The following is a 15,848-nucleotide window of genomic DNA, read 5'->3' on the forward strand; positions in this document are numbered from 1 at the left end:
ATTCCCCAGGTCAAGCCACTTTTGAACCAGAAACAGCGGCAGAAGCGCCTGACCTGGGCTACAGAGATGCAGCACTGGACTGTTGCTCAGTGGTCCAAAGTGCTTTTTTTCAGATGAAAGCAACTTTTGCATGTCATTCTGAAATCAATGTGCCAGAGTCTGGAGGAAGACTGGGGAGAGGGAAATGCCAAAATGCCTTAAGTCCAGTCCAGTGTCAAGTACCCACAGTCAGTGATGGTCTGGGGTGCCATGTCAGCTGCTGGTGTTGGTCCACTGTGCTTTATCAAGGGCAGGGTCAATGCAGCTAGCTATCAGGAGATTGTGGAGCACTTCATGCTTCCATCCGCTGAAAAGCTTTATGGAGATGAAGATTTCATTTTTCAGCACGACCTGGCACCTGCTCACAGTGCCAAAACCACTGGTTAATGGTTTTCTGACCATGGTATTACTGTGCTCAATTGGCCTGCCAACTCTCCTGACCTGAACCCCGTAGAGAATCTGTGGGATATTGTGAAGAGAAAGTTGAGAGACCCAAGACCCAAAATGATGATATTATGATTTGTATGTATAGCACAGCTAAGAAATAAAACATTAAGATCAGATACATCAGTGTAATTGTTTCCAGTACAGGAAGAGTTGAGAAACTCCAGTTGTTATCTCTATGCAAACAAGCCATTAAGCTCTCCGACTAAGTTAGTCATGGAGAGGGCTGTTATCTGACTTTTATTATCTCAACTGTTCCTGGACTATTTACTTTTCCTCTGCTAGAGGAGAGGTCATTACTTCACAGACTGCTCTGAAAGACTCATTTTGAATGCTGAGTGTTGTGTAATCTGCACATATTATAGAATGATGCAATGTTAGAAAAAACACTATATACCTGAAAATAAAAGTATGAGAATATTTTCTTTGCTGCTAATCTTCTAGTAATTATTCATAGTACACAACCAATTCACTATATCATATATTTTTTTTTTCGCTTCAGTGTCTCTTTAAGGCCGCTATCAAAGCATCCTGGGCCTCCATAACACCTAAGCAGTGCCACAGGCTGATTGCCTCCATGCCACGCCGCATGGAAGCAGTCATTTCTGCAAAAGGATTCCCGACCAAGCATTGAGTGCATAACTGAACATAATTATTTGAAGGTTGACTTTTTTTGTTTTAAAAACACTTTTCTTTTATTGGTCGGATGAAATATGCAAATTTTTTGAAATAGGAATGTTGGGTTTTCATGAGCTGTATGCCAAAATCATCAATATTAAAACAATAAAAGGCTTGAACTACTTCAGTTGTGTGTAATGAATCTAAAATATATGAAAGTCTAATGTTTATCAGTACATTACAGAAAATAATGAACTTTATCACAATATGCTAATTTTTTGAGAGGGACCTGTTAGTGCTTGTTTTTTGTCTTTATTTTACTTCTGATTTTCTTTAAAGGGCAACTAAAGTAAGAAGGATCTGAAGGCTGCCATATTTATTTCCTTTAAAACAATACCAGTTCCCTGGCAGCCCTGCTGATCTGATCTGCTGCATGCTTGTTCAGTGTCTATTGCTAAAAGTATTAGAGGCGGAGGATCAGCAGGACAGCCAGGCAACTGGTATTGCTTAAAAGGAAAAAAATATGGCAGCCTCCATATCACTCTCGTTTCAGTTGTCCTTTACGATGATTCCATGCTTCAGTTTCAGCATGTTATATGTAGACTGTAGAAAATGGTGTCCTTGGAAATATGCCCTAGGTTGGGAATTAAATGAAAGCCTATGGGAGCTTTGGGGAGCTCCATCCCTGGAATGCGTTAGTATTATGTGGCTTTATTATTCCTGGCTACACATGAGTTGACTGAGTCAGTCCCTATTTTTCAGTTTCATTGCTGTATACTGACAGAAGCAGATGCCTTCTTTCAGGTGTCCAGGAGGATCTGCTGACCTGGATGGAAAATGTTTCCTGGCTAAACAGCAAGCATATTCAGAAGAATATGCAGATATACTTTTTTTCCACATGTTTGTAGCTAATACATTGTCATGACCAAAGGAAATTTGAAAGGTTTCCATGCAGTCATGTAACTTGACATACACAAAAAAGAGCTGTGATCTGGAATACCCAACCAATACAGAAATGTCACTAAGGAGAAGGTTTGCTTCACAAGTCTTCTTTATCATTTCTTCACTGATCTTTTTTATGGTTCTTTTTTTCCAGCAAGCTATTTTAACGAACTGGGTAGGGATAAGAAATACTGCAACAACTGCAATGGGCAGAAACACTGCAAACGCTAAATTAGGATATGAGTTATTAATGTTCCAGCTAGTGATACTAAGAGCGATATAGAGTACAAAAAAAAAAGATGCAAGCAGTGAATATATTATACAAAGAATCACCTTGACTGCAGTATGGCGAATGCAAGATTTTGGTGGACTAACATCATTAATTATTTCTATAGCATCCTTATATATTCTGGGGTTATCCACAAGAGCCTTAAGCGCATCAGGAACAGGAGCCGAAGAGAAAATGGCCGGCTCCCAGCTTTCACCTTCTTCATTGACCGCTGTCAAGGTAAGAAGAGTCTTTCCACTGTACAACAAAGATGACTGGAAATGGATTAAAGAGGACGGAGCCACCTCGTTGTTACTGTTGAGAAGAACATGGCATAGTTTATCAAAGAATTTTTCATCATCCGCATCCAGATAAGTTAAATGGCTAAGATATAAAGGCACCGGACATGGCTTTAACATAATAGGAACAATGGCCTTATGTAACATGCAGTCCTGAAACATAGACAGATTGGCTTCAAAGAGGCACCAACGGCTGCGGACAAAATCTGGACTCAACACCATTAACGTTTTTTGGCTGCTTTGGATACATTGAACCATGTTATCTAATATTGTCTTTCCTGGGACAAAGTCTCTCTCATGAAAACAGATCTTTAGGCTTGGAAAGGTCTTCTCCAGTTGAAAGATAAGCCCAGAAACCCATATAGAGTCTCCACTACTGTAGCTGATAAAAACATGGTACTTGTCATCTTTACCGAGGTCGGGGACAGGTATATCTGGTAAAGTATCCATGGTAACAAACTGTGATGGTAGGGCTCTTCACACCAATCTACATAAACACATACAATTGTTGTTATTGAGGTATTATGCAACACCAAACAAAAATCAAGGTAAGTAAATGATAGGCTAGATCCACACAATCACAAAGACCTTTCCCGAAAGTGAATCACCCAGTCCAAAATAGTTCACAATCTGATTAGGAAGGGAGCTGGTTGCAGCTAGAAGTAGTGGGGCTAAGTTGGTAGTTAATAATTGAATATGCCAGAGAGGAAGCTGGGTAATGAGGAAGGTAAGGAGTGAGAAGAAATGAGTACATTAGAGCAGGGCCGAATTTTACATTTCTGAAACCTGTAAGCACAAAAGACCTGGGGGCATCAGCCACACTTTAAACTCCACCCTTTAGATATCACACACACCACCCCTAAACAACACTTCATGTTGATGAGGACAAAGAAGAACATGGACTGAAATAAAAAGACTTTAAAGGGACACTGTAGGGGGTCAGGGGAAAATGAGTTGAAGTTACCCGGGGCTTCTAATGGTCCCCCACAGGCATCCTGTGCCCGTGCAGCCACTCACCGATGCTCCGGCCCCGCCTCCAGTTCACTTCTGGAAGTTCAGACTTTAAAGTCTGAAAATCACTGCACCTATGTTGCCGTGTCCTCGCTTCCCCTGATGTCACCAGGAGCGCACGGCGCAGGCCCAGACCATACTGGGCCTGCACCGTACACTCCTAGTGAGGTCAGCGGGAGCGAGGACACGGCAACACAGGCGCAGTGGTTTTCAGACTTTAAAGTCTGAAATTCCAGAAGTGAACCAGAGGCGGGGCCGGAGCATTGGGGAGATGCTGCGTGGGCACAGGATGTCTGTGGGGGACCATTAGAAGCCCTGGGTAACTTCAACTCATTTTCCCCTGACCCCCCTACAGTGTCCCTTTAAGGATGAAGAGATAACAATTCTGTACAAAATGCAATCTGTAATCCTACGTCACCCACTCCTGCTGCTACAGCCTGCAGTCACCCAGTGCTTATTAGGTACACTGTGTCCACCACCAAGGGACAAACAACAAACCAGGCTTAGTAGTTTTCAGCAACAGGGGGTTACAATTTTTATTCCACAATATTCATCAAATAAAACACATTACTTAAATTGTGGGTCCATGCAAACTGGACCCGTACTGCATAAAATCGCATATAAGGTTTTTGCACTGACTGATATCAAGTGCACCATATCACATAACTCAGTAGTCGATGTATGAGATAGCCCGTCTCTCCTATCCTACCAGGTTTCGGCGTTATGCCGTCATCAGGGGATATGGAGAGCAGGCTCAAGTAGGGCTATTATATAGTAGTGAGTATTAATTACCTAAGATGTCAGGACCATGGTCCTGACAGTTTCCTGTCTGTGAACCTCATTGGGAAATAGCTGTTTACAGCTGTTTACAACTGCCCAAAAAAAGCAAGCAGCATCTCCTTCCACTGACACCACTTGCCAGCAGTTAATATGTCACCATGTGATAAATGTCAGATGGCGCCGGGTGAGGACGCCACGGCCACAGGGCTCCGGTCTCTTTGTCTCCCCTTCCCCTAACATCCCCTCTGGCGACCTCCCGACCAACTCCACCCACCTGAGGATGATGCAGGGGCCACGATGGTGCCTCGCAGGCTGCTGGAGGATCGGGAGGGAGCGTGCTGCGGGGTGAGGACTGCTTGTCCGGGGAATCCATCACTGCTGCCAGGGAAGCCGGGACGCCGCTCTGGAGCCAGGGGACGCCGCACGCACCACGCAGCGCTGCGCAGCACCACGCCGCCTCCACGCTGCATAGCTTCCGCCTCTCCTGCCGGGGACCACACAGAGAGGGGCAGCGGCGGCTCCACACTGCCCTCGGTCGCTCATGACTGTCGGTTGCTGCCGCCTGGGAAGAAGCCGCAATCTGCCCCCGCCGCCAACACGTGCTCCCGCCGCCACCACTTGCCGACCAGGGTCGCCGCCGGAGACCTCCCCATCACAGGACTGCTGGGGCTGCCGGTCCCCCTCCACCACGGGTCGCCCAGGAACCAGCAAGGGCACATGGGTCACCCGCCACGTGCGGAGGAGGCCTCTGCTGCCTAGCCAGGGTGCCCCCTTCCCGACCCTATGTCCACTAATGGGGCCCAGCCAAGGTGCCCCCCGGCCTCATGTCCACCACTGCTGCCCAGCCTGGGGGCCCCGGGCCCCACGCCCACCACTGCTGTCCACCACTGCTGCCCAGCAAAGGTGCCCCCTGGCACCACAGGGCCCCACTGGGTCTGCACCCTCATCAACCAGCCATGCGGACCCTGAAATTAGGAGCGATTCTCCTCGAGCAACCTGGCTCAAGTGATCCCTGCTGGCCGCCTCCATCACGATCCCCCCCCCCAGCATCCTCTCTACTTTCCGCGGACAATCGGAGCACCTGTCTAGTTGGGAGCGCGTCGCTGTGTAGCGTCCAGTGCCGAAAATGGCAGCGCTCATATCAGCTCTCAGGCTGCTCCTCCAGTCCCACTCTTTTTCTGTTCCCGATATCAGTGTATGTCTTGCTATGCTATGTGTGTATTACGTAAATTGTACGTGTATGCTGTAATGCTCTGTTTGTATTATGTTACTGTACGTGCATGCTGTAATGCTCTGTTTTTGCTTTGATTTTGCTTTTGCTTTTGTTTATATGTATGTACCTATGCTTAATTGTATACGACACTCTGCTTAAATGTACGCACAAACTCTAATGTTGCCCTATGTATGCTTGTCCCACGTCTACGTATGTACCATGCTATTTTCTGTTTTTCACCAACGACCCTGTATGCGCCAAAACCAATTCCGGGTACAATTCACCGTTGTACTTGGCGAAATAAATAAATTCTGATTCTGATTCTGATTCTGATTCTGAAATCAGGGAGAGAAAATATTTTACAATGGGCAAACACTGATTAAATCATTTATATATAATTATTGTAAAAATGAAGCACTTTTTTATTACATTATTTTTACTGGAGCTCCTCTTTAAAAAAAAACCTGAACTGAAAATAAAAAGTCAAAATAACCATACACAGGTCATACTTCCTTCCTGTGTAGTCTACTACTCAATCTCTTTCTCCTCTCCTGTGTCCCATTTGTCCACTGTGAACAAAATGGATTTCTCCATCCTCCATTTTAAAAATGGCCATTACACCCTAACAGCTTCCTGGTCAGCACACTGTTAAACTGTTATATCTAGAGTTGAGCTGAAATTTTCGAAATTTCGCATTACTATAATTACGCATGCGAAATTCGCGATTACGATGCAAAATTGCGGTAGCGTAATTGCCATTAAAATCGTAATTGAAAATACCGTAAGCGTAATTTTCAATGCGAAATTTCGCGTTTCGTTCATGCCGTAATTTCGCATTAAACGCTACCGTAACTTCGCGTTAAACCGTAACGCTCCGTATAATCTAAAAAAGCCGCCGACTTTAAGGGTTAATAGCAAAGCCCCCTTAAATGCTAAGAGCCTCAAATTTGGAGAATATATTAAGGAGATCAGGAGGAATAAGAGGAAAAATTTTTTTTTCAAAAAGACCTTATAGTTTTTGAGAAAATCGATGTTAAAGTTTCAAAGGAAAAATGTAAACATTTAAAAACCCGCCGACTTTAACGGTTAATAGCAAAGCCTGCTTAAAGTTTAGGAACACAAAATTCCCAGGGTATATTAAGGGGATCAGTGGGAATAAGAGGAAAAAAAATTTTTCAAAAAGACCTTATAGTTTTTGAGAAAATCGATTTTTAAGTTTCAAGGGCGAAAATGTCTTTTAAATTCGGAAAATGTCAGTTTTTTTTGCACAGGTAACAATAGTGTATTATTTTCATAGATTCCCCCAAGTGGGAAGAGTTTTACTTACTTCGTTCTGAGTGTGGGAAATATAAAAAAAAAACGACGTGGGGTCCCCCCTCCCAGACCTCTTTAACCCCTTGTCCCCCATGCAGGCTGGGATAGCCAGAATGCGGAGCACCGGCCGCGTGGGGCTCCGCACCCTGACTATACCAGCCCGCATGGTCCATGGATTGGGGGGTCTCGGAAGGGGAGGGGCAGCCAAGCTTTCCCCTCCCCCTCCGAGCCCTTGTCCAATCCAAGGACAAGGGGCTCTTCTCCACCTCCGATGGGCGGTGGAGGTGGAGGCCGCGATTTCCTGGGGGGGAGGTTCATGGTGGAATCTGGGAGTCCCCTTTAAAAAGGGGTCCCCCAGATGCCCACCCCCCCCTCCCAGGAGAAATGAGTATAGAGGTACTTGTACCCCTTACCCATTTCCTTTAAGAGTTAAAAGTAAATAAACACACAGACACTTAGAAAAAGTATTTTAATTGAACAAAAAACATAACCACGAAAAAAGTCCTTTAATATTCTTAATTAACCATTAATACTTACCTGTCCCTTTAAAAGCCAGTTCCCACGCAATATCCTCGGAAATATACTAAACAGTTACAATATAACAAAGTTATTACAATGTAACAACTTTGTTACATTGTAACTACGCCGCACCCGACGCCACTCGCCGCTCAGCCGCCGCACCCGCACGCACCCGACAGAGCTCTGAGCTATATAGCTCAGAGCTCCCTAAGCATCTTTGTATTTGGGCTCCAAGGAGCCCCATTGGTCCTTAGCAGACCAATGGGGTTCCTTTAAATCAGAAGGAACCCCATTGGTCTGCTAAGGACCAATGGGGCTCCTTGGAGCCCAAATACAAAGATGCTTACAGAGCTCTGAGCTATATAGCTCAGAGCTCTGTCGGGTGCGTGCGGGACGCTAAGTCCCCGCCGACTCCCGCTGCCTTCCCCGCCTCTCCCACATGTCACCCACATGTGGGTGACATGTGGGTGACAGATGTGGGCGGGGTGGACAGCGGGAGCCGGCGGGGACTTAGCGTCCCGCACGCACCCGACAGAGCTCTGAGCTATATAGCTCAGAGCTCTGTAAGCATCTTTGTATTTGGGCTCCAAGGAGCCCCATTGGTCCTTAGCAGACCAATGGGGTTCCTTCTGATTTAAAGGAACCCCATTGGTCTGCTAAGGACCAATGGGGCTCCTTGGAGCCCAAATACAAAGATGCTTAGGGAGCTCTGAGCTATATAGCTCAGAGCTCTGTCGGGTGCGTGCGGGTGCGGCGGCTGAGCGGCGAGTGGCGTCGGGTGCGGCGTAGTTACAATGTAACAAAGTTGTTACATTGTAATAACTTTGTTATATTGTTACTGTTTAGTATATTTCCGAGGATATTGCGTGGGAACTAGCTTTTAAAGGGACAGGTAAGTATTAATGGTTAATTAAGAATATTAAAGGACTTTTTTCGTGGTTATGTTTTTTGTTCAATTAAAATACTTTTTCTAAGTGTCTGTGTGTTTATTTACTTTTAACTCTTAAAGGAAATGGGTAAGGGGTACAAGTACCTCTATACTCATTTCTCCTGGGAGGGGGGGTGGGCATCTGGGGGACCCCTTTTTAAAGGGGACTCCCAGATTCCACCATGAACCTCCCCCCCAGGAAATCGCGGCCTCCACCTCCACCGCCCATCGGAGGTGGAGAAGAGCCCCTTGTCCTTGGATTGGACAAGGGCTCGGAGGGGGAGGGGAAAGCTTGGCTGCCCCTCCCCTTCCGAGACCCCCCAATCCATGGACCATGCGGGCTGGTATAGTCAGGGTGCGGAGCCCCACGCGGCCGGTGCTCCGCATTCTGGCTATCCCAGCCTGCATGGGGGACAAGGGGTTAAAGAGGTCTGGGAGGGGGGACCCCACGTCGTTTTTTTTTTATATTTCCCACACTCAGAACGAAGTAAGTAAAACTCTTACCACTTGGGGGAATCTATGAAAATAATACACTATTGTTACCTGTGCAAAAAAAACTGACATTTTCCGAATTTAAAAGACATTTTCGCCCTTGAAACTTAAAAATCGATTTTCTCAAAAACTATAAGGTCTTTTTGAAAAAAATTTTTTTCCTCTTATTCCCACTGATCCCCTTAATATACCCTAGGAATTTGGTGTTCCTAAACTTTAAGCAGGCTTTGCTATTAACCGTTAAAGTCGGCGGGTTTTTAAATGTATACATTTTTACTTTGAAACTTTAACATCGATTTTCTCAAAAACTATAAGGTCTTTTTGAAAAAAAAAATTTTCCTCTTATTCCTCCTGATCTCCTTAATATATTCTCCAAATTTGAGGCTCTTAGCATTTAAGGGGACTTTGCTATTAACCCTTAAAGTCGGCGGCTTTTTTATATTATACGGAGCGTTACGGTTTAACGCGAAATTACGGTAGCGTTTAATGCGAAATTACGGCATGAACCCACTGTAATGCGAAAATTACGCGAAAATTACGCTTACGCGAAATTTCGCGAAATCCTTCTTCATTACGATTATGTACTTACGGCCATAATCGTAATTACACTAATTACGCGAAATTTCGCGAAATCGTAATTAGGTCATTACGCTCATCTCTAGTTATATCACCCACTTGAGCCATAAGGAAACATGGACATTACCTTCCAAATTCAGTTGTAACTGACAGCTCCTGATATATAACTGACAGCAACTGGTATATTACAGTTCTGACAAAATATTGTCAGAACTGGAAGGGATCACTGTAAGAAGAAAATGGTGAGCCTCTGAGAGGAACTGACAGTGAGGTTAGTATGTAATATTCATTGGTAGCTACATCATGTGTTTATTGTTAATCATATTCCCCACTTCAGGTTCCTCTTTAAGTATAGACAGTAATCAATGCCCTTCCTCCCCCTCCCCACTTTGCAGGGTAGTTCAGCTGGGTATTATATTTACCTAATCCAGTGCTGGGTTGGGACATCTCTGTTCTTCCCTACAGCCATACTGTCTGTGCTTGCATACCTCTGGCTCCTGCTGCATGTCACATAATTGGGAGCCAGAGGCATTTATGCATCAGAGAGTGTTTGGCAAAAGACAATAGGCTCAATCCAATTAACTTTTTCTCCTACGTTTTCTCCTAGGCGATTTTTCACATTATAAAGAAAATGCCTTTTAAAGAAGAACTCCGGTGAAAATAACGTAATAAAAAAAATGCTTAATTTTTACAATAATTGTGTATAAATGATTTAGTCAGTGTTTGCCCATTGTAAAATATTTTAAGTCCCTGATTTACATTCTAACATTTATTACACGGTGACATTTTTACTGCTGGCAGGTGATGTAGCTGCTGCTTGCTTTTTTGACAGTTGGAAACAGCTGTACACAGCTATTTCCCACAATGCAACAAGGTTCACAGACAGGAAACTGTCAGGACAATGGTCCTCAGAGTTTCTTGTGGGAGGGGTTTCAGCACAATATCAGCCATACAGAGCCCCCTGATCATCCGTTTATGAAAAGGAATAGATTTCTCGTGTAAAAGGGGGTATCATCTACTGATTAGGATGAAGTTCAATTCTTGGTCACGGTTTCTCTTTAAGCCACCAGCAAGCAAGAAAATGCTCAGAATAATCTTGACAGTACTTTTCACCTACTCTTTGGTACTTTTTAAAATGCATGGTCCAAAAGATATTTTAAACAGAAGATGAAAAATGATTTCCTAGGAGAAAAAATTAATTGGATCGGGCCCATTATAATCATTTTGGGCTACTGCTGAGTCTTCTCTGCTTCATCTCGCAATCCTTGCCTCTGCTTCAGCCAGCCCCATTTCTAGGGGCAGGTGAGGCGGGAGACTGCCTGGGACACAGTGCAGGAGAAGCGGGGCTCAGTGGCAGAGCTGTGCCGTTAGGGGGCCCTATTCCCCTTTCCCTTTTCTCAGGTCCCCTTTCTGTGCCCCCCCGCCCCCCCCCCCCCCCCCGCAATATTCAGATCTTCGGCGCAGCTGCTAGTTCATAGAAACTCAGCACCCCATGGGCTCCTGACATGACGCCATGTGGTAGAGGTCCTCGTCCCTCCGGGCTGCTCTGTCTCTAGCGCCTCTCATGCTCTATTTCCTGATTCTAGAGCATGAGCGTTGGTGGAGACAGAGCAGCCTGGAGGGACGTGGACCTCTACCACATGGATGCCATGTCAGGAGCCCATGGGGAGGTGAGTTTCCCTGAACTAACTGCTGCGCTGTAGCTCTGAATACTGTGAGGGGTACAGGAGGGAGACCCAAGGAGCTACCTGTGGCTAACTATTACTGAGTACCACCTTTTGATAGCTATATTGGAGCTACCTAATATTGGGGGGCTTCTCTGGCTGTAGCTTTGCAAATTCGCAAAAGTGTGCCTGAATCTATGGGGGGGGGGGGGGTGTCAGAATTTATACACCCTCACCCTGGGAGCTCTATGGCCTAGAAACTGCCCTGGCTCCAGCCAATTACAGTGGCTTGCAAAAGTATTCGGCCCCCTTGACGTTTTCCACATTTTGTCATATTACTGCCACAAACATGAATCAATTTTATTGGAATTCCACGTGAAAGACCAATACAAAGTGGTGTACACGTGAGAAGTGGAACGAAAATCATGCATGATTCCAAACATTTTTTACAAATCAATAACTGCAAAGTGGGGTGTACGTAATTATTCAGCCCCCTTTGGTCTGAGTGCAGTCAGTTGCCCATAGACATTGCCTGATAAGTGCTAATGACTAAATAGAGTGCACCTGTGTGTAATCTAATGTCAGTACAAATACAGCTGCTCTATGACGGCCTCAGAGGTTGTCTAAGAGAATCCTGGGAGCAACAACACCATGAAGATGCCGGCGTACGTATGTGACTGCATGTGGACTGCCTGGATGGATGAGTTGTGACGGGGTGGCCATCCCATGTGCTTTTAATGTCTTTAGCATTTTCCTCAATAAATTTTGATATGATTATTTGGAATATTATTGTATTGATTAGTGTTTATTGATAGTTCATTGATCTTCCTGGGTAGTTTATGTCCTGCTTTTCCCATGATCACTGCCACTTTATAGAGTATTACAACAACACCATGAATTTCAAAGAACACACCAGACAGGTCAGGGATAAAGTTATTGAGAAATTTAAAGCAAGCTTAGGCTACTAAAAGATTTCCAAAGCCTATAACATCCAACGGAGCACTGTTCAAGCGATCATTCAGAAATGGAAGGAGTATGGCACAACTGTAAACCTACCAAGACAAGGCCGTCCACCTAAACTCACAGGCCGAACAAGGAGAGCGCTGATCAGAAATGCAGTCAAGAGGCCCATGGTGACTCTGGACGACCTGCAGAGATCTACAGCTCAGGTGGGTGAATCTGTCCATAGGACAACTATTAGTCATGCACTGCACAAAGTTGGCCTTTATGGAAGAGTGGCAAGAAGAAAGCCATTGTTAACAGAAAAGCATAAGAAGTCCCTTTTGCAGTTTGCCACAAGCCATGTGGGGGACACAGCAAACATGTGGAAGAAGGTGCTCTGGTCAGATGAGACCAAAATGGAACTTTTTGGCCAAAATGCAAAACGCTATGTGTGGCGGAAAACTAACACTGCACATCATTTAGAATGCACCATCTCCACTGTCAAATATGGTGGTGGCAGCATCAGGCTCTGGGGGTGCTTCTCTTCAGCAGGGGCAGGGAAGCTGGTTAGAGTTGATGGGAAGATGGATGGAACCAAATACAGGGCAATCTTGGAAGAAAACCTCTTGGAGTTTGCAAAAGACTTGAGACTGGGGTGGAGGTTCACCTTCCAGCAGGACAATGACCCTAAACATAAAGCCAGGGCAACAAAGGAATGGTTTAAAACAAAACATATTCATGTGTTAGAATGGCCCAGTCAAAGTCCAGATCTAAATCCAATCGAGAATCTGTGGCAAGATCTGAAAATTGCTGTTCACAAACTCTGTCCACCTAATCTGACTGAGCTGGAGCTCTTTTGCAAAGAAGAATGGGCAAAGATGTCAGTCTCTAGCTGTGCAAAGCTGGTAGAGACATACCCTAAAAGACTGGCAGCTGTAATTGCAGCAAAAGGTGGTTCTACAAAGTGTTGACTCAGGGGGCTGAATAATTATGCACACCCCACTTTGCAGTTATTGATTTGTAAAACATGTTTGGAATCATGTATGATTCTCGTTTCACTTCTCACATGTACACCACTTTGTATTGGTCTTTCACATGGAATTCCAATAAATTTGATTCATGTTTCTGGCAGTAATGTGACAAAATGTGGAAAACTTCAAGGGGGCACGAGTACTTTTGCAAGCCACTGTATGTATAGCCAAGTCCTCTAGACCAATCTATCTGCATGCATGGCCGGAGCTGAGTGAACAAAACAGGAGATCAAGAAGAGGAGAGAACTCAACTTCAGAGCACTCACTGCCCACCTTGGCATTAATCACAATGATGGTGGTAGTAATTATTATGAGGGATGGGAATCGACCGGCAGGAGGGTAGGCAGAAATTGCTATAATGGGTCACCACATCAGCTGACTGCAGGCATCAGCCCACAGTGTCTACTGGGGAATCCGGTAGAGTAGTTTTGGGATGTAATCATACTTTAAATAGAATACACTAAATTTAAAATAATCATATCATACCTTAAATATGCTTGGAATCCAATTTCTTACTCTGAAAAATAAAGAAATAAAAAATTTAGAATAACTTTTCAGCAAGTTGCAATTGAAAAAGTACCAACAAGTAGGTGGAAAAGTACTATAAAAAGTATTTTAAGTATTTTCTTGCTTGCAATGCACAAGCCAAGCTTGTTTTGGAAGTGAATAATATTGGTGGTGACTACATTACAGTTCTTGCTGCAAAATTGATAAAAGTATCAGTAAATGGATGAAAATGAGCTTCTCATGCTTCCTGTTATTTCCTAGATCCACGTAGCAGGCTACTAGGTGAAGAAAAAAAATCCCAGTAGTCTGAGGGCTCGTTTCCACTATCGCGAATCTGCATGCGTCCAACGCATGCAGATCCGCACATGTAATACAAGTGGATGGGCCTGTTTCCACTGTAGCGTTGTTGAGGTGCGTTTTTTTCAGCGTGAAAAAAACGCACAAAAGAGCCAACGATTTCGCCTGCGTCGGGAATCCGTGCGAATCGCCGCTAATGTATTTAATAGTAAAAACGCATGCGTTTGTTACATGCGTTTTTACCCGCGATTTCGCGTGCGATTTCGCACCTTTTTCAATTTTATTTAGCCCTGGCAGTGTCATGGTTAATTTCGCATGGCACCCTGCCATGCGAAATCGCATGCGAAATCGCGGGTAAAAACGCATGTGGAAACGCATCCGCATGCGTTTTTACAAGCGTCGGAATGCGGCCGAAATCGCGTCGCAACAGTGGAAACAAGCCCTGAGTAACAAGCTTGCTATTTCCACAATCCATGTTCCCCGAAGCACAACAGGCAAATTACAAGTCCCAGTGAATTTAATGTCCTTAGCAAGATACTAGATGAACAATAAGAAAAAGAAGGGACACCGAGAGCCCAATATAGTGTTGTAAGTTGGGTGATGGGTAATTGGAAAAGTATATGATAGATATACTCACAAGTCAGGGTTACCAATTAGGCAACCACTGTGTAGGCAGGTGAGGAGATTAGGCCTGTCCTCTCTGTAGATTCGGAGAAGAAAGGGAATTCAACCCCTCCACCAGGGGTGGATGCTGATATTGTAAGGAGAACAGAGGCACCAACAGAATAAAATATATCTAAAAACTGTAAAAATTCTCGGGAGGTGGTGGTGGACTCATCTCCCCGAAGCAGAAATGATACTGTCGGTTTTAGTACAAACAAATTTATTTATATACTCCAACCAGTGTTGCCAACTTAGCGACTTTGTCGCTATATTTAGCGACTTTTCAAATCCCTCTAGCAACTATTTTTTTAAAAAGCGACTAGCGACAAATCTGGCGACTTTTTCTTGTGTTACTGGAGACTTTTGGGGACTCTGATGTGTCTGTACTGACTCTTCTCAACTTGCCACAGCAGCTGCCGCTGCCGGCCCCTCCCCCATCTCAAAGCACTCACAGACAGGCCAGTGTTGCCAACCTTTCACGTTATTTTTTACTGACAAATACCTAAAAATTTACTGACAAAAGATTGTTTTTACTGACAAAACCCCCTGCGTCGCGCTGTGCACTGCGCGCTGAAAAAATGGGCGTGGCCACGCAACATAATGTGGGCGTGGTCATGGGTGGAGCCAAATATACATGATTTTAATATTGCTGTGAAAGGTCTGCCAGGGAAGTTTGAGCTCTGCCATAGTGTCCCCCCCCCCCCCCCCTTCCCCCAAAATACATGTAATCTTACAGCATTTCACCAAAAATCCACGTAATCTGGCAGAGGTTCTTCCAAAATACAGATAATATGGCAGTGGTTCCCAAAAAATAGATGTAATCTGGGAGCAGTGATTCCCCCAACATACACATAATCTGGCCGCAGTTCCCCAAAATACATTTAATCTGACAGCAGTGGTTCCCCAAAAATAGGTAGCCCCAGGTCTATAGGTGTCCCCAGAATAGGTGGCCAGGGGTATAGATGTCCCCAGAACAGGTAGCCAGGGGGAGAGATGTCCCCAGAACAGGTAGCCAGGGGTATATGTGCCCAGTATATGTAGGCAGGGGTACAGGGCCGGTTCTAGACTGGCACATATGAGGGGGCAGTCAAATGGGTAGGGGCCAACATGTTCGAGGAAATTTGCGGCGACTAAAGTGGGCATGGCAAGTAAATACACATAATGAGAGACAGCATTTCACCAGTAAATGCACGTAATGACAGACAGCTTTTCACCAGTAAATGCATGTAATGAGAGACAGCTTGTCACTAGTAAATGCACGTAATGAGAGACAGCTTTTCACCAGTAAATGCACGTAATGA

General features: G+C 44.7%; 1 protein-coding gene across 4 annotated transcripts in view; it reads right to left on the reverse strand.

Annotated features, from left to right (window-relative positions):
* PRAP1 (proline rich acidic protein 1) overlaps nucleotides 1-15,848 on the reverse strand; it is a 290,117-nt gene that overhangs the window by 202,779 nt on the left and 71,490 nt on the right. For 3 of the 4 annotated variants that reach the window (XM_068255343.1, XM_068255344.1, XM_068255342.1), the window contains exons 2-3: nucleotides 13,567-13,597; nucleotides 1,388-3,097 (exon numbers count right to left, since the gene is read on the reverse strand). In XM_068255343.1, the coding sequence (XP_068111444.1) occupies nucleotides 1,846-3,060 (1,215 nt within the window). In that variant the 5' untranslated portion in view covers nucleotides 3,061-3,097; nucleotides 13,567-13,597 and the 3' untranslated portion in view covers nucleotides 1,388-1,845. Of the gene's footprint in view, nucleotides 1-1,387; nucleotides 3,098-13,566; nucleotides 13,598-15,848 lie in introns of those variants that run through there. The other variant, XM_068255347.1, reaches the window with a different exon arrangement.

This window comes from Hyperolius riggenbachi, chromosome 10 (assembly GCF_040937935.1).
Source record: "Hyperolius riggenbachi isolate aHypRig1 chromosome 10, aHypRig1.pri, whole genome shotgun sequence".
Taxonomy (NCBI): Eukaryota; Metazoa; Chordata; class Amphibia; order Anura; family Hyperoliidae; genus Hyperolius; species Hyperolius riggenbachi.